Source organism: Physeter macrocephalus, chromosome 12 (genome assembly GCF_002837175.3).
Source record: "Physeter macrocephalus isolate SW-GA chromosome 12, ASM283717v5, whole genome shotgun sequence".
Taxonomy (NCBI): domain Eukaryota; kingdom Metazoa; phylum Chordata; class Mammalia; order Artiodactyla; family Physeteridae; genus Physeter; species Physeter macrocephalus.
In genome coordinates, this window is record NC_041225.1 from 65,945,535 (window position 1) to 65,963,780 (window position 18,246).

The 18,246-nt window shown below is 36.3% G+C and overlaps 1 protein-coding gene across 22 annotated transcripts in view; it reads right to left on the reverse strand.

Annotated features, from left to right (window-relative positions):
• NRXN1 (neurexin 1) overlaps positions 1 to 18,246 on the reverse strand; it is a 1,147,673-nt gene that overhangs the window by 169,038 nt on the left and 960,389 nt on the right. For all 22 annotated transcript variants that reach the window (XM_024118775.1, XM_024118772.1, XM_024118771.1 and 19 more), the window contains one exon: positions 8,528 to 8,699. In XM_024118775.1, coding sequence (XP_023974543.1) covers positions 8,528 to 8,699 — 172 coding nt within the window. The remainder of the gene's footprint in view (positions 1 to 8,527; positions 8,700 to 18,246) is intronic.

Here is an 18,246-nt window from a genome sequence, read left to right on the forward strand (position 1 = left end):
GTGTCCCCTGCATCGGCAGGCGGACTCTCAACCACTGCGCCACCAGGGAAGCCCAAGGATCTATTTTTCATGGAAAGGAAGGAGTGGATTGTCAGTGTTCTCCTGGAATGAATTAAGTACATATAATCGAGAATAAACTATAGAGATTAAGAATGTGATAGGGAGAAAAAGGTGAAAAATTATCTAGTACAGAGAGAAGAAGAGATAAACTATCCTTCTCCATGAGTTCTAAAGTTTCCTCTATACATGCAAAGGGCTTTATTACCTTGCCCTCATAATAATAAAAAGTAATCCTTTCCAAAGGTGTCAGATTAATAGTCATTTTTGTCTTGACTGCATTGGACACTGTTATTTCACCATCACACTTCATAATCCTCAGATGACTTACCAATAGATCTATCCAAATGAGACCCTCAAATCAGGCACTTAGATTTTAAGGATATTTATTATGCAATGCACCAATGTTAGAATTATAGCGAGCACAGTATCAGTGGTCAAAATCCATTTATTGGAAGGATTATGACATTCTTGTAATCGTATTTGAGAGAACAATTTTTCTAAATTGGAAGTACAAAAATTGGGCTTGTTCTGTTAAAGAAAAAGAATTTTATCTGAACTAGCAGAGGCTACATCCAGGGTAACATCAGTGGTTAGAAGGTTATTATTATTAGAAGGTTAATAAAGGGCAGTTACATTTCATTGGAAGCTTGCTTCATTTGGGTAGGAGGAGGTTCCTCCTCATATGTTCATTAAATAGACTTTATTTTTACCCCTAAATTCTAGACCTCCTTAAGATCACCCAGAGCAGAGGTTCTGCATTCTAATTCAGAGGTTAATGGGCCATAAGGATGTTGAGGCACAACCCCTAAAAATCATATGCATCACTGAGTGTACATGCAGATACCTGTGTATTTTTCTAAAGATAAGATGCCCTATTTATCAGATTCTTATAGAGGCAGAGATTCAAAGGAAGTTAAGAAAAATTGATCTAGATTAATCTAAAACTGCAGATAGTTACCTAATTTTTGTACTTCATAAAGAACTTCAACATTAGTGTATGAAATTTTTACCTTTTTGCTATTCTGCTACCTCTTGAACAAACTGTCATTGTTTACTAGGAAAAAAATGACATTTAATACCAACTAATTCCTGAGCTAACAAGATAAGAAAAGTGGGTAGACAGCAGACAAAGGGAAATAGTATGAAAAGTACGAGACTTACTCATAGGTGGTATTCAAATGCTCACATTAAGAGTTGAGAGGAAAAAAAAGCAAATAGTAGAATTTTTAAAAAACTGTTTAATCACACACAAAAATACTCGTTATTATCAGTATTTATCATAAAAATATATAAATATTCCTGGGCACTTTAATAAAACCTCTTGATAAAATAGGGATCAGAGTGTTTGAGAAAAAATTAAAAGAAGGGCCCATCATTAAGCTGGGAACATGGCTGATCTCCCATTAAACTCAGGTTATTATAAACTACGTTACAATAAAGATACTTTTAGATAATAATCAAATTATAAAAGCATTGTCACAAAACTATAAATCTCTTCAAACAACCAAACACCTGCAAGTTTCCTGAAAGCCTAATATCCTTAAAAATGTAATTTCTATGACTTTTAGCCTTTACCTATTTCTGAAAACCTATTTCTATCTCAACTCCTAAAAACTAAATTTTCATTTATAGTGGCAACTGTTTTTTTTTGTATCTGACATAAGTGATTCATTGTTTTTAACTAGTAGGTAGATTCATTATCCTGATCAGTACTTTTGAAGAAGAGTCCTTGAACCCAGTTCCTCAGTCAACATTTTTGGCTAACTTTACTTAAAATTTGTGATAATGCCATTCTCTGTTTAACCCAAGTATTTTTCAGGAGTGAAATCAACACCTCCCTTTATTATGATAAGAATTTAAATCTCTAAACAAATTGTAATTTGGAAACAATGACGGGGAACAAGAAGATACAGGGGGAATCTTCTGGGAACCATGAAGAAGGGCTGCCATTTATATATATTTATATTATCTATGTTTGCCAGACTGTGTAGTCTAAATGTTGCCCATCAAACCATGAGAGAACTTTTCTTTCTTTTATCAGAAAATTAAAAATCCTAATATGGTTGTGTTACAGTAACTGTAAGAACGCTTTGATATTAAAAAAGAAAAAAATGCAGGTCACTGAGAATATATAAGAACAAGTGAGAAGTCTGAGAATATATCATTTCTTTCTATCTCCTTGGATACAATTTCTCTGAAGCTAAGCATTTTAGGTAGATGTATTTAATATACTGCTCAATAAAGAGTTCATTATGCTTCATCATTAAGAAAAGCCCCCAAAGTCTCAGAAAAACTGAACACCGTGAAAGAAGATAATTAAAACGGAAAAAGTCAGAGTTTTAGTCACTAATTCTAATAAAGCTATCGTATTTGAAGTTTCAGATTTCTCACAGTATGAAGCTTTACTTTGGATAATTTGGATAATTTGGATTAGTAAACAGTTAACTATATCAAATAGAAAGCCAAACATTTATATATTCACATAAATATTTATCCATGCACCTATGTATGTTTTGGCTAAAAAACAGGAGCAAAAGACAATACTTTGACATTGAAGTTAAATGAGGAAATGGGATCTATTCAACAATTATTTATTAAGTACTCTATTATATGCCAAGTCCTGATAATCATGTCTTCTGTTGGAGCCTACCCCAAACTTGTAGTTTATTTAAAGAATGATTCACATCTTCTGTATGGCTTATCAGTTTTCATAAGTGAGTTAGATTTTCACTGCCTTACTTTGTAGGAGGGAAACAAAATTCAGTCACACTCTTCCCATCTCTCTACATTTAACCAAGACAGGGGCAAGTCTTCTATTAAGATACAGTTTTTCTCCCGAATAATACTTAAGAATTCTTATACTTGAATCCTCTAATGAACCATTCCTCTTCTAGCTACTGAAATCAACTAAGTTTCAAGTGATGTCACTGAGAAATAAATATAAATTAGTAAATATATAAAGTTTGAAATCATGTCAACCTAAAGGTTGACTGCTGCAGGAACAGTAAAAGAGTATGATTCATAATGGTTTCCTTAATTTGTTAATAAAGTTTTTAAAGTGAGGTTAAAAAATAATCAGTGCCTACTAATAAGTAATACTATTCAAAAATTTATTGATAACAAAAAACTATGGTTTTTGTAAGAAACTTATTTTTATTCCATGTGTTACTATTTTTTAACATTCATACGATAGTTTTGTGTGTGTGTGTGTGTGTCTGTGTGGGTCAGCAGAAGCAGTAGGCTGTGACATGGACTAATATAGACAGCTATGCCTGATCATGTAAATCATAATGTTCAGTTATGAAGAATATACCTTGCTATGTTGAAGGATACACCTAATGATCTCTCTGCTGTTTGTTTTTTGTCTCCCAGACAGTATAAAGGAAAGCACACAGAGCCAGTAGACAGGAGTTTCCAAGTGTAGTTTTGGCTCTGCCACTAACTAGCATAGTGATCCTGATCAAATCCATTAGCCTCTAGAAGATTCCATTTTATTGTCTGAAAAATGAAGGAGCTGGAAGAGAAGATCTTTGAAGTTCCTTCCCTCCTTCAAATTCTATGATTATAAATGAGGTAGATTTTTCTCAATTATATCATCCACATAGTAAAAATTCAGTTAAAAAGAAATAAAAACATAAAAATCCTCAAACCAATGGATACTTTAGTACCATATAGGAAACTTTCAATGATGGAGTGGCTTAAATACATAATAATTAATGACCTGAACTAAAAATCAATCAATCAATTAATCTAAACTAAGTATGCAGAATTTAAAGGGAAATCATCAATATGACTTTCCCTGAGCCCTGAAATATTTGAAGCCTTTGAAGATGAAAACAAAGTCAAGATTTAGAGATAATACCCATAAGATCTTTGAGCCAAATTGCATGGTCATGCAAAAAGCATTTACACCCTCTCCATGAAGTCTTTCCTTGAGTTATTCCTTTTTCTTTCAAATCTTCCATGCCTAAACTATCTGCTTTGTTACAACACTCCAGATCGCCATTTTCTCTTTTCTTTAAACTCTAATAGCAACTAAACCCCGTACTACTAACTTTGAAGCTAATCCGTTTTATGTGACATTGGTAGGTTTTCAAAATCCTTCTTTGTCTCCCAAATAGACTAAACTCTTAGTAAACAGCAACTATATCTCTGACTTCTCTACTTATTCCTATCACAGGTTTCCATTTCATTGTTACCTAATGCAGTCTAGTGGCCACACTGCAGCATCAAAACATTGAATAAACAATGGTTACACTGAGAGAGAGAGGGGAACTAAAAAGTAGAAATGACTCTCCTTTTACTCAGTTGTTCACTAGGTCTTCTCATGTATTCTGTATTCAACCTCTTTATTTTCTCATACCCTCACACCTTATCTTAGGCCTTTATCTTTTGATACCTGGACTTTTTAATAGCTTCCTAATTATTTTCTGTCTCTACCTCTTCCTGCTAATCCCATTAAAATGTAATCTAGCCTTTCAAGCCCCAAATCAAACTTCTTATATTTTTTGTAGTCTTGCTAGACCACTCACTCCAAAATGGCTTGTCTTCCTTGGAACCAATTTTCCCTTTTTATTTTTCTTATTCAGAAATTCGCTGAATATGATATGATAACACTTGTATTTTCCCACATAGTATATTTTTAATCTTGAACATTTTTTACGTATCTCTGTAACCAGATGGTAAGCCTAGGAAGTTCCTTTAATATAGTATATATTTGTTGATTTGATATATTAACTTGACAGGAATAAAATGAATCTTTGACCTTGTACAGAATAAATAACATCTTTTTGGCATTCTGTGGTAGACAAATGAAGTCAATGGTTTATCCTCGAAGGTAATTGTGGTTTATCTGGAGAAATCTTTAGTCTGGGCTAGTAAAATAATGTTAGGTTTTGTGGATTAACATCATGAGAAGATGAAGTCTATGTCTGTTGAGAAAGAAAATTTTGCCAACTGTAATTATGAACAAATCAGGGATTAATGATGCATTATATTCTAGAGCTTTAACTGATAAGCACCAAGAAATGGCTTTCTCGACTTTAAATGGTTTGCAAAATATTATTTCTATACTTTGCTCAATGCACAGAAAATAATGAAAACTGGGTCTGCTATTCAGAAAATTCAATATTTATTCTAACTTGTGAATTGTTGCGTTATGAGAATATTTCACACACTCCAGAAGAGCATAAAATCTACCTCTACTAATTAGTTTCTCTATGAAAGCCTTCCAGACAATTATAGGCTAATACCACTGGTCAATGCTTTAGGTACTTTTCATTAAAAGTATAGTGTTGCTACCAGATGAATTGCTTCATATAAAAGCACTTACCACAAAGTCCTATAATGGAAGGTTAAGTGCTATACTTAATTACTAATTTCAACCCCTATTACCTATATTTTGCAGTACAGGCACTTAAAAAGGAACCAAATATAGTCTGTTGGTTTCCAATTTCCTGATTACAGGATTTAGTGGTAAAAGCATTAGTCCATCTGTTTTTCTAATGAATAATAACCAAAAACAAAAACAAAAACAAAAAACTTTTAAAATAAAAATAGTCATACCACAAACCAGTATAATAGAGATATGCTAGACATTTCTGTTGAGCTCATACATAAGATCACTTTGTTCTAAAAACTTTAATCTAGATGACACATACTTGTAAATTTGTATTCAGTCTTCATGGCATTGTTGCAGAGGAAGCTCTGAGAGAAATAGGTATTTGAATTTTCATGGCTTATTTCCTACCTCAACATCATGCTGAAATGCACACAGAGCAGATGATTAATAAAATGCTTGATGACAACCATGGTGACTCCCCTGAGTTCTTTACACATCGATCGTTAACTTTTTATATGTATATATCAAAATTCCTCACAGCTGCTCTAATTTTCTCAAGGGCAGATTCTGTGTTTTACCCTTGCTTGTATCCTTCAGAATAATTGCAACTTTGCTCACTTTTGATTTATTAATAACATCTAAAATACTTTTTGGTGAAAGGACACTTAGAATCTTTGACTAAATATAAAAGGTGGCATCTAAATTGAGTATTACTGAAGAGTCGTTCCTTAATTATCATGATTTTGCCAGCTTCTGATTTTTAAATATATTTTATATTGTTTCATATACTGAGCATCCATTTAATTGGTACATAAGACATCATATGTGTTAAACAACTATTAGTCTAGAAAAAAATATAGAAATATTTGTTGACTTAGTTAATTAACACTGGTCCAATCTCAGCTACTGACATTCAAATTGGACATTAGCATACCACAAAAAGACAGGGATCATGTCTTTTTTGGACTATGCCTAGAATATAGTATCTGGTATGTGCACAGTTAAAGGGTTGTTAGATAAAATATATTAAAATAGTGAGCTATAGAAATTTTTAAAAACATAAAATATTTATCCAAGCGCATTAGTGCATTAGAAAATGAGGTTCTGATTATCTATGCTTGGGAAATGCATACTATATTTCTCTTCTAGAGATTCATTATGGTATTAATATAACAAAGTACAAGCGTAGATATTTTTAACTTAGTTAACCCAGAATTTCCCAAACTAACTTGAGAGTGGGACTTCCTCTCTCCTCTCATAAGTCACCATTAACATTCTCTAGAATAGGGCTCTTAAAGATACTAGTTTAGAAGTATGATAAGAGTGAAAAGTTACTAAACTAAGATAATTTTAAAGAATTAACTGGTGAAACAAAGCTAGGCTTCAAGAGGCAACTGCCACACTGTAATAGTAACAGGATTTATCATTTTACATGGTCAGGTTCACTGTTCACGGATGACAACATCCCAGGAGCAGAGTCTAGATCTCATCCTACTTTATATCTTCAGTGGTGTCCAGTGCAATGATTTCCTCTCAGTAAATAGGTATTGATTAATCTGGATTTTAGGAAATTCACCAGTTTACGTTTCTGTTGTTTCACTAAGGCTGCAGTTATCATAAAAATTACATTTCTACTAGGATTCAGTACATGCAATAAGGGATTAGCAGGGGCTATGTAGCACTGCATACATATTTAAGTTACTTTCCTTCCAGATCTTCCATTCCTTAGTCTTATTAAAGTTGGTAACAGAAGGTGTGCATTCTTGTAACTGTAGTTTAAAACCGGGATAATTCCAAGGACATCAATTCAGCAAATATTTATTGAGTGTCTACTATTTGCCAGTATTATAAAAGGCACTGGGCATATTATTAATGTGCTTGCTTCTGAATTTTGTCATAGAGAAGGGTTTTTTTTTAATTACATTTAATTCAGCAAATACTTGCAAAGCACCAGATTTATAGAATAGGTTTGAAATGTGGCTTGAAGATGTAGATGCTGTAAATTATAAAAGATCCAAAAGGGTATCACAGACATTTCATTCCATAATTGTGTGTAAGTAGTACTAAAAAAAACCGGATCTTTATTTAGTAAGTTAGTTACTTCCTCGAATTATTTCTTTCAAGAAACAAATACTGTAATAGAGAAATTTATATATAAATTTTGGTAATCATTTTTATTGTGCAAAATAAAAATTTCTTTTTATAATCTTTTTTTATACTAATCTTTCTTTATCTTTCTATATACAGATAAATGAGACTGATGTTTTTAGTAACCTCTTTTGTACTAAAATATGGAAAGGATAATAATTTCAGTAAAATACCTTTGGACTTTTAATTTGGATTTTACTTTAAAATAGCATTTTAAAAATTGAGAATATATGCAATCACGAGTAACACTGGTTTAAGTTTCTAATCTACTGCCTTTGTTTCAATAACAGTACTGACAAAACTCATTAATGATGAACAAGATAATTTTTATTTTATCAATAATAGCTTGACATACATTTTATAGACTTGAAATGCCTAATACTACCAGTGTCACAGAATCTTTGCAAAACCCCATGGTTATATGACAGTGAAAAAAAATTTCATTTACTTACATGTTCTTATAACTGCTGTTTTATGGTACTATATATAGTTCCTTTACTATTTCTCTGTTTGTCCCATGGTCCTCCTGCAGCTTTCATGAGTTTCAGCTATGTACCACCATCAAAGGAACTCTCCTCCTATTTTCTTTCAGAGAAAGTGGTATGATATTCCCTCTCTTAGGTTTAAATTTTAACTTTGTTACTTTTGACAAAGCCTTTCCTTTGTTCAAATGCAAGGATCCAGTTAACAAAGAGCTTTGACATGTTGTGCCTTTTATGTGTGCATTCTTCTGGTTTCACTGATGTCCCGAATTTTGCAAACGATAACGTGTGCCTTCAAGTTCTCCTATAAAATGTCATTTGTACACTGTATCAAGAACAGTTTAGGACAGCATTACATTCACATGACTCTAAAATCTGATAAATACTTGACGGTTTCTCAGAAAACCCACAACTGGGTGAAACGGACGAAAACAACGCTTCGTTTTCCAGTTTGTTTTTCATAAAATCTTCCCCCGATACACATTCACTGGCTTACCTGCAGGGTAGCGCTCAATCACTGGCCAGCTGTCCACCTGTAACGTGGCATTGCCACCACTCCTCGTGAAACGGACTACATGGTATTTCCCATCGTTAATGATTGCATTGGACTCTTCGATGGCGATGTCATCTGTCCCAACATTAAATTTAACTCCGATTTTTCCTTGATGCTGGAAGGGAGGAGGGGAGTAAAAAGAGTTATATGAAGTTGTGCTGATTCATCATCATTTAAAAAGAATTACATACAGGGTATTGCTCCAAAACATGCTTCAGGACAACAGCTGCTTTCCTCCGATTTTACTTCTGAAAAGCTCCGGCAAGGTGCTTGACATTTGGATAAATCTGAAGCATCTCTTTCATGGATAATTGATATTCCAAAAGACACGCTTTCAAGAGAATTGAGCTGCCTTCTTCCCAGAGGTTGCCACAGACAAGGCGCACAGCTGCCTGTGTTAAAGGATATACTTTCATATTCTTTAACATAGCTCCTTTAATCCACGCCTTCCATTTCACAAGAAAATTGAGGCTTGAAATTCTCCCTTTTAATAACTGGTGAAATCAGAGCAATGAAGTCTATTTCTAAATACAAAGTGGACAAAAGCTCACAATATAGAAAATCACTCTGCAGGGTATGGGCACACAGACAGGCATTTAATGAGTACAATCATTATTCACACACACAAAAAATCATCATATGATATGAGTCTGAAATTCACTGAATTTCTTTATTTTGCAGTTGATGAAACTATGACACAGGAAGGTGCAATGAGTTGTTCAAGGTCATATAACTAAATAGAGGGGTGCTAGAGTTAGAATTCAGTTCCCTCGTTCTTCACTTATACCTAAGCTAAGATGAAGCTAAGATATGGGTATCTAAAAGTAACTACCTCTCTGAACTGTGCAAAGCAACATTCTAAGTGCAAAGTTTGTGGCTGTTAACTTTATAATTTCATAATACAAGGCAGCAAAGAGAAGCATGTGCTTATGTCCTCTGTCTTTGAGAAGCCTTCTCTAACAACAGGGCTGTCAACTCTACCATGAGTTCAGCTGATTTTTAAAGCATGTGGATTTGCCCTTAATCAGTAGCACAGAATACTTGCACTGTGGGCCCTTGTCAGAGTACATAACCTCAAACTGTCTGCAGCTCACCTTTTATCAAACCTCAGTTGAGAGGAACGACATGGGGGAAAAGGGATGTAAAGGACATATAGTCCATCCATTCCTGCAGAAATTTAAAATCAGAATTTCAGAAACCAGAAGATTTGGACCACATCCTCTTGACCTCTTGCTGGATTCTCATCATTGAACTAAGCAGCAAGAGCATGGCATCAGTTTACACTGAGGGTTATTGTAAAAAAAAAAAAAAAAATCTTGTATAACACTGCATTAATTGAAGGGAAGTATTTGAAGATGTTGTTTGGGACACTGATCATTGTCATTGTCCCCTTCTATACTTATTTTTTTTTTTTTTTTTTTTTTTTTTGCGGTACGCGGGCCTCTCACTGTTGTGGCCTCTCCCGTTGCGGAGCACAGGCTCCGGACGCGCAGGCTCAGCGGCCATGGCTCACGGGCCCAGCCGCTCCGCGGCACGTGGGAGCCTCCCGGACCGGGGCACGAACCCGTGTCCCCTGCATCGGCAGGCGGACTCTCAACCACTGCACCACCAGGGAAGCCCCCCTTCTATACTTCTTATTCCTGGTTCTTAGTGTCCATAAAAGATCTCTTTCTTATAATAGGTTAGTATGGTTTTTATTTTTTGGGGTTTTGATTTGTTTTGGGCTTGATGAACAATATGACTTAAAATCACCTTTCCTTCCTGACTTTGGTTATTAGGAAACACAGAGTCAAAGTGAGTAGGGAAATTTTACAAGCTGCATAGACCCCTGCTATACTGTTTTCCCCTGGGCTTATTTTTATTTTCTACCATATTTCTCAAGATGCTTATTTTTAAATATATGCCATTGTAAGGCATTTTGGTTTTTGGTAGATTGATTCAGATGATAACTAAACAACAGGATTCCAATAAACACTAACCTTTTATCCAAGGGCCTATAAAGACATTTTTAGACATCTTTTTAGCATAGGTCTTTGGTGCAAACACTCATTATTTTTTCATTTTGGTAGAACTCCTATTTGCTCATTTTCAGTAAAATATTTAACATGGCATATTTGTATTTTAACACATACGTGATATAACTCCACAGGAAATTTTGTAAGAATCTTATTTAAGAGGTTTATTATCTTTATTTAAACAACACTTCTATAGTGTTCTAAGCACTTTACAAATACTAACTCTGGTATTTCTCCTAACAGCCCCAGGAAAGAGGTACTATTTTATCTGCATTTGACAGATGAGGAAACTGAAGCACAGAGTGACTAAGTAACTTGGCTAAGGTCACGCAGCTAGAAAGAGAAAAGCTGTGATTCAAACCCAGGCAGTCGGGCTCCAGAGGTTGAGTTCCCACTCATTATACTAGGCTGAATTTTAGTAATATTGGGTCATCCTCTAGCTGCAGTTGGCAGATTTGGTAAATATGGTTGTTCTTTGTTACCTGTTTTATCTTTCTGGCTAGAGTGGGAGCACCACGGAGCCTCTTATTATGCTTTGCAGATTGTATGTATCAATCAATGCGTGCTTAAAATAATTTTATAGAGGATAGTAAGCAACTGATATGTGGACATAATAGGATGTTAAAATGGACTCTTTTTGTCTCAGTTTCAGCTGCAATCCTGAGACACCAATAAGTAAAAAAGCAAACAAACAAACAAATACAGATTTCTACTTCCATTTTACAAAATGAGGTACAAGATTGCCTAAGCCAGACTTGCAAAGAAGAGCACTGAAAACTGCTTTTGAGACCCTGAATTAATTACCTATTTGCAGCCCATTAAAGAGGCAAGACAGACCAAGAAGCGATTGATAATTAGAAGAGGATTTTTGAATGTGATGTGATTTGCATGTACTGCCAAGGTAGAATGCTACTTTTCCCTTATCTTAGGTGTGCACAGGAAAGGGACTTTAATGGAACATCTCAGAAAGTTTGATACTTGTCTCCTGGAACTTGGGGCAGTTGTTGGGGTAATCAGCAACCCCACTTGCCCTTGCCTGGGATTTGATGCTTGCCTGACAAATCTTCAAGGGGAGAGACTGTGACTGGCTGATGCTCTGATGGCAGAGCAAGAAGTTATTACTGCACCAGGGCTCACCTGTACATTAGTTTGTTAGAAGGAACATGTGAGCATTATACATGGACCATGGGTTAGAGACCCAGCAATGAATTGTGTTGTATTCTATCCAAGAGGTCCCCTGGGGAGAGAGGTGGTGAGTAGTTAAGACAACTCAAGAGAAAGAACCTGGAGTTGCAGTGATGGGTGCCCAGGGACTGAGGCGGAAATCCTAAATGATCATCTGAAGGATGTGGTTAAGAGAACTAAAAAACCCCACCAAAATGCCCCCCAAGAGTGCCCCTCAGTGTCCATCTTAAGCATGGGCTAAGCACAGCTAGACAGTTACTATTGTATTAGCCAAGTAAGATCATTTCTGCCCCTTATCTCCTCTTCCTTCTCCTGCTTCATCCCTGGAGTAGTCAAGGAGGAAGAAGAGTAAACATCATGTAAACAAGAGGAGAAACAACCCTGCTCCCTCACCCAGTGCAAGTGGCAGCTCTAAGGCAGCCCAAGCAGGGGTAAAGGGATAAGAGACTGGCTTTAACTGAAATTGTATTTATTATTACAAAGGAGTAAGCTGAAATTACTTACGTCTAAACATGAACAGATGATTTTTTTAATTATCTAAAAATGACCAAGGTAGTGTTGAGACATTTCCTAGACTTTACTGGGGTCAGGAAGAAATATTCGACAGAACAGGTTTAAATTCCTGTTGCAACCTAGGAATCAGCTCTTTCACCATAACAAGTACATGGAGATATTTGTTACTCTAGAGCTGATTGTTTTACTGTCTCTTCTATTATAGTCATGCATCTTATCCCAGGAAAGATGGAAAGAAATTCTTCAAGTTTCCTACTTGTTCTGATAGGAAGTCTAGAGTAGGCTATTTTCATCAGAGTTCTAATCAGTAAGGAGAGTCAAGTTCTGTGAATAGACGCATTACAATACTAAAGATACAAAATGCACCAAACTCTGAAAAAGAGACTTTTACCTTATCTGTAAATGTTTCTGCAATATGAAATGTAAAATGCTTATTTTCTAGGGTAAAGAAATGCCCAGATTTCTCAGGGATTCATTTCTTGCAACATAGTAAAACAAACTATTAAGAAACAGTGAGAATTGCTGATACTTGGAAAGCTTCTGACTTTTAAATGATGCCCATCTTTCACTGCATATGTTTATTCTTCAACTTGCAACATCTTTAACATCTCATGGATTCAAACTCCAGAGTCAGCTAGACCAGAGCTGAATACCACCAAAGTAGGCTCAAACAATAGACTGTACCCTAACTCAGACATTATTTACCCCACCCCAGGTTGCATCAAGTCCTTGAGAAACAACTTAAGCATAAATAATAGCCAATGGGTCAATTTTTTTCCCTAAAAACAAATAAATTTAAAAAGGCATATAAACTATAAAATATTAATATCAAGCATGTTTAGAGGACCAATATTTATAAATCCATTCAGAAACTGTAAATATTCTCAAAACACATCCCTCCCATATTGACAGGATAGCAAGTCATTTCAATTATATAAACAAAACTTGGTAAACTTTCTTGCCAATATATAATTACAATTAAAAAAAATTCATTCCAAATTCTTATTCTCTGGGATTAAATGTGATTGTCCCTGGCAAATTCTCATGACACTGCATTAGCAAAACCAGCAGTAATTTCACTGGACATGTACTGATTTTTCAACTTTGTGTCTTCCTTGCAATAGATAACTGGCTCACACCATAATTTCAAAAATCTATTATGAGAATATCAGTAACGAGGCATTTATAATTTAATGAAGTCTTTCCATGGATTCATTAAATAAATAGTGACAAAGGTAATTACTGATTTTTTCACAAAAGCTCATTTCGGAATAAGGATTATATTATTAGACCTAGTTAAAAGGAAAAATGAAAGATGACACCGGAAAGGAACTTGGAAGTTTTAGCAAGTGACACCATAGTTAATGCATCTCTTAATTCCATCTGCAATCACATATTCATTGGAAAAATATTTGTTTTAACAAAGATCAAGATTTAATGGTATACTCAGTATCTTGGGCATACTTCAGGTAGGATGTTTGTGAGTTATAGATGCAGATATATTTCAATCTATATGCATTCGAAACAGATAAAACAGAATACACATATATAAAGCTTTAGCTTGCGTATGGCATACACATACGTCCACTGCTTCTTTTCCCCTACTCTGGGGTTGTTATGAAGAAGCGTTTGGCTCAACTATGTCCAGGAAAACAGTAAAAAGTGAAAAATTGTCTTCTCTTTTTGTTGTTCATTTATTTATCATACTCTTAGAGTATCACTAAGCAAGTGGACAAGTGTGCAACCCAGGATGGCATGTAGATTAGCAAGGAGGCTTGTTTATGGTCTATAAGCTTCTATAAGCTGCAACACGGTACAGTTCTATACTCCAGGGCCCCCCTTTAGAGAAAACTTGACGATGTCTTCAAACGCACTCAATGCTCGCGCGCATCTCTGAGTACAGAACAACTCTCATGGTCCAAGTCTACATTGTCAACTGAAGTCGGAGTCAGGCTGAGTGTTATGTTTTGCCCTTCCAGAGACTAACCCTCACCAAGGAACAGAGGTTTTACGACTGAAGGGGACTCTGGGGCCTAGAGTCACTGCTGCCGGGAGTAAGTGACACTGCAGAGCACCAGAGTCAGAGAGCCGCCTGTTCTCTCACCTCAAAACAAACACACTGATTCAGATCATTGCTAATTTAACCCCCAAACATTTCCAAATGAATGACTTAGGGGTCCTACTGGCTGGTAGAGATTGTGCTTACCAATCTAGATGGGCCATAATGTCAAGAAGTGGTTTGGGTCCAGTTATTTTAACCTGGCACTGAGCCGCAACCTCTCCCCCCAAAAGGAACCCCACACCATTTCAAAAACAAGAGGTTAAAAAAAAAAACAAGAGGTTACCCCTCCCGTCTTCCACTTTCCCTACTGATTTATACTTTTTTATTCATTCAGCTAATAAATAAAAATTGAATCATATGAATTCTGCATTTGCAAAGTGTGTAGACAATACAAACATGTAAAGTGTGTTCTCTGCCCTTCAGGAAGTTTTCAATCAAATTGAGAAGATAAATCATGCATGCAAATATTCACACCCACAAAGGAGTTAAGGGATTGGCAGGGAGGAACAGAGCAGCACTGTTGGGGAGGGTTCCAAAGGTTCTCAGGGAGCCTCCGACTGTGTGGCCCGCGTTTGCACAGCTGTAATACAGCCAGTGAATCCCAAAGATACCCAGGGACATAGAAGATATGTTCTCTCTGTCCCCCTTCTCTCTTTCTAGGCCCTACATACCAGAGGGCTCACCGGGTACCAGGCACTGAAAAACATACCAAGTATCTACCTGAAACTCCCAGTTGACCTAAAAGTTAAGTGCTACCTTCCCCATCTGCTCAGAGAGTTTAAATAATGTGCCCCGACTCATATAGCTATTAAATATCAGGACTGGAACCTCACCAAGTTGGAGGGACTTTGTAAAAAAGAATGTCTTCAACTGTGTCCATGTTCCAGAAGATCTTGAAACCAAGGCATGCTCAGAGAATGGAGTTAAGAGTAGGGCCACTGAAAAGTACACCTTTCTTTTTAACTGATTACATTTCATAGCGCCACACAATAAGGAACCAGAAGTGGCTGAGATCTAGGGTGATACCACCTTAGAAAGATCTTGTTTAGGGTCATACATTCTAAGAAAATAGTATTTTCATTTTCTCATCAAATCTTCTTTAAGGCTAGTATACCTTTTTTATTATATCCCCGTTCTTTGGAATGCTATAGCTCCTTTGATTCCATGAAACTATATCCTGACAATGATATCACTCTCCTGGAGGCTGGGTACATCACTCATCTCTTGGTCCTCAGACTGTCTAATAAAACTCTGTAAGCTCATGACAGTCCTCCCTCACACCCTGTTTTAGGTGTTAGTTCTTATGTACCTGTTTTAACTCTTCAACCATATTATAAAGAGCTTGTGAGTAAGAAACAAGACTGACTTATTCCAATATTATATCCTTCACAGCATTTTGTGGACTACCTCTACCTTTGTAATTTTCCAAAACTCTTTCACATACACATTTTTTTTTAGTTGAAATCTAATTCACCTATCATAAAATTTGCTCTTTTAAAGTATACGCTTCAGTGGTTTTAGAACATACGTGAGGTTCTGCAACCATCACCACTATTCATTTATTTATTTATTATTTATTTATTTTATTTATTTTTGGCTGTGTTGGGTCTTCGTTTCTGTGCAAGGGCTTTCTCTAGTTGCGGCGAGCGGGGGCTACTTACTCTTCATCGCGGTGCGTGGGCCTCTCACTATCGCAGCCTCTCTTGTGGCGGAGCACAGGCTCCAGATGTACAGGCTCAGTAGTTATGGCTCACAGACCCAGTTGCTCCGTGGCATGTGGGATCCTCCCAGACCAGGGCTTGAACCCATGTCCCCTGCGTTGGCAGGCAGGTTCCCAACCACTGCGCCACCAGGGAATCCCCCATCACCACTATTTAAATCCAGAATGTTTTCATCATGCTGCAATTTTCTTTTGATGAGATAATGCATATAAAGTTATTAGCACACTTAATGGCCACTCAGCACCTGTGAGCTCTATTATTGTTTACTTTTTGAATTTTATTTTACTTATTTTTTTTTTTTTTTTTTTTTTTTTTTTTTTTTTTTTTGGTGGTATGCGGGCCTTCCTCTGCTGTGGCCTCTCCCGTTGCGGGGCACAGGCTCCGGACGCGCAGGCCCAGCGGCCATGGCTCACGGGCCCAGCCGCTCCGCGGCATGCGGGATCCTCCCAGACCGGGGCGCGAACCCGGTTCCCCTGCATTGGCAGGCGGACGCGCAACCACTGCGCCACCAGGGAAGCCCTATTTTACTTATTTTTTATACAGCAGGTTCTTATCAGTTATCCATTTTATACATATTAGTATATATATGTCAATCCTAATCTCCCAATTCATCACACCACTACCACCACCCCTGCTGGTTTCCCCCCTTGGTGTCCATATGTTTGTTCTCTACATCTGTGTCTCGATTTCTGCCCTGCAAACCGGTTCATCTGTACCATTTTTCTAGGTTACACATATATGCGTTAATATACGATATTTGTTTTTCTCTTTCTGACTTACTTCACTCTGTATGACAGTCTCTAGATTCATCTACGTCTCTACAAATGACCCCATTTCGTTCCTTTTTATGGCTGAGTAATATTCCATTGTATATATGTACCACAACTTCTTTATCCATTCGTCTGTCGATAGGCATTTAGGTTGCTTCCATGACCTGGCTATTGTAAATAATGCAGCAATGAACATTGGAGTGCATGTGTCTTTTTGAATTATGGTTTTCCCTGGGTATATGCCCAGTAGTGGGATTGCTGGGTCATAAGGTAATTCTAGTTTTAGTTTTTTAAGGAACTTCCAAACTTTTCTCCATAGTGGCTGTATCAATTTACATTCCCACAAACAATGCAAGAGGGTTCCCTTTCTCGACACCCTCTCCAGCATTTGTTGTTTGTAGATTTTCTGATGATGCCCATTCTAACTGCTGTGAGGTGATACCTCATGGTAGTTTTGATTTGCATTTCTCTAATAATTAGTGAAGTTGAGCAGCTTTTCATGTGCTTCTTGGCCATCTGTAGGTCTTCTTTGGAGAAATGTCTATTTAGGTCTTCTGCTCATTTTTGGATTGGGTTGATGGTTTTTTTAATATTGAGCTGCATGAGCTGTTTATATATTTTACAGATTAATCTTTTGTCTGTTGATTTGTTTGCAAATATTTTCTCCCATTCTGAGAGTTGACTTTTCATCTTGTTTATAGTTTCCTTTGCTGTGCAAAAGCTTTTAAGTTTCATTAGGTTCCATTTGTTTATTTTTGTTTTTCTTTCCATTACTCTAGTAGGTGGATCAAAAAAGATCTTGCTGTGATTTATGTCAAAGAGTGTTCTCCTATGTTTTTCTCTAAGAGTTTTACAGTGTCCAGTCCTACATTTACGTCTCTAATCCATTTTGAGTTTATTTTTGTGTATAGTGTTAGGGTGTTTTCTAATTTCATTCTTTTACACGTAGCTGTCCAGTTCTCCCAGCACCACTTATTGAAAAGACTGTCTTTTCTCCATTGTATATTCTTGCCTCCTTTGTCATAGATTAGTTGACCATAGGTGCGTGGGGTTATCTCTGGGCTATCTATCCTGTTCCATTGATCTATATTTCTGTTTTTGTGTCAGTACCATTACTGTAGCTTTGTAGTATAGTCTGAAGACAGGAAGTCTGATTACTCCAGCTCCGTTTTTTTCCCTCAAGACTGCTTTGGCTATTCGGGGTCTTTTGTGTCTCCCTACAAATTTTAAGATTTTTTTGTTCTATTTTTGTAAAAAATGCCATTGGTAATTTGATAGGGATTGCATTAAATCTGTAGATTGCATTGGGTAGTATAGTCATTTTCACAATATTTATTCTTCCAATCCAAGAACATGGTATATCTCTCCATCTGTTGGTATCATCTTTAATTTCTTT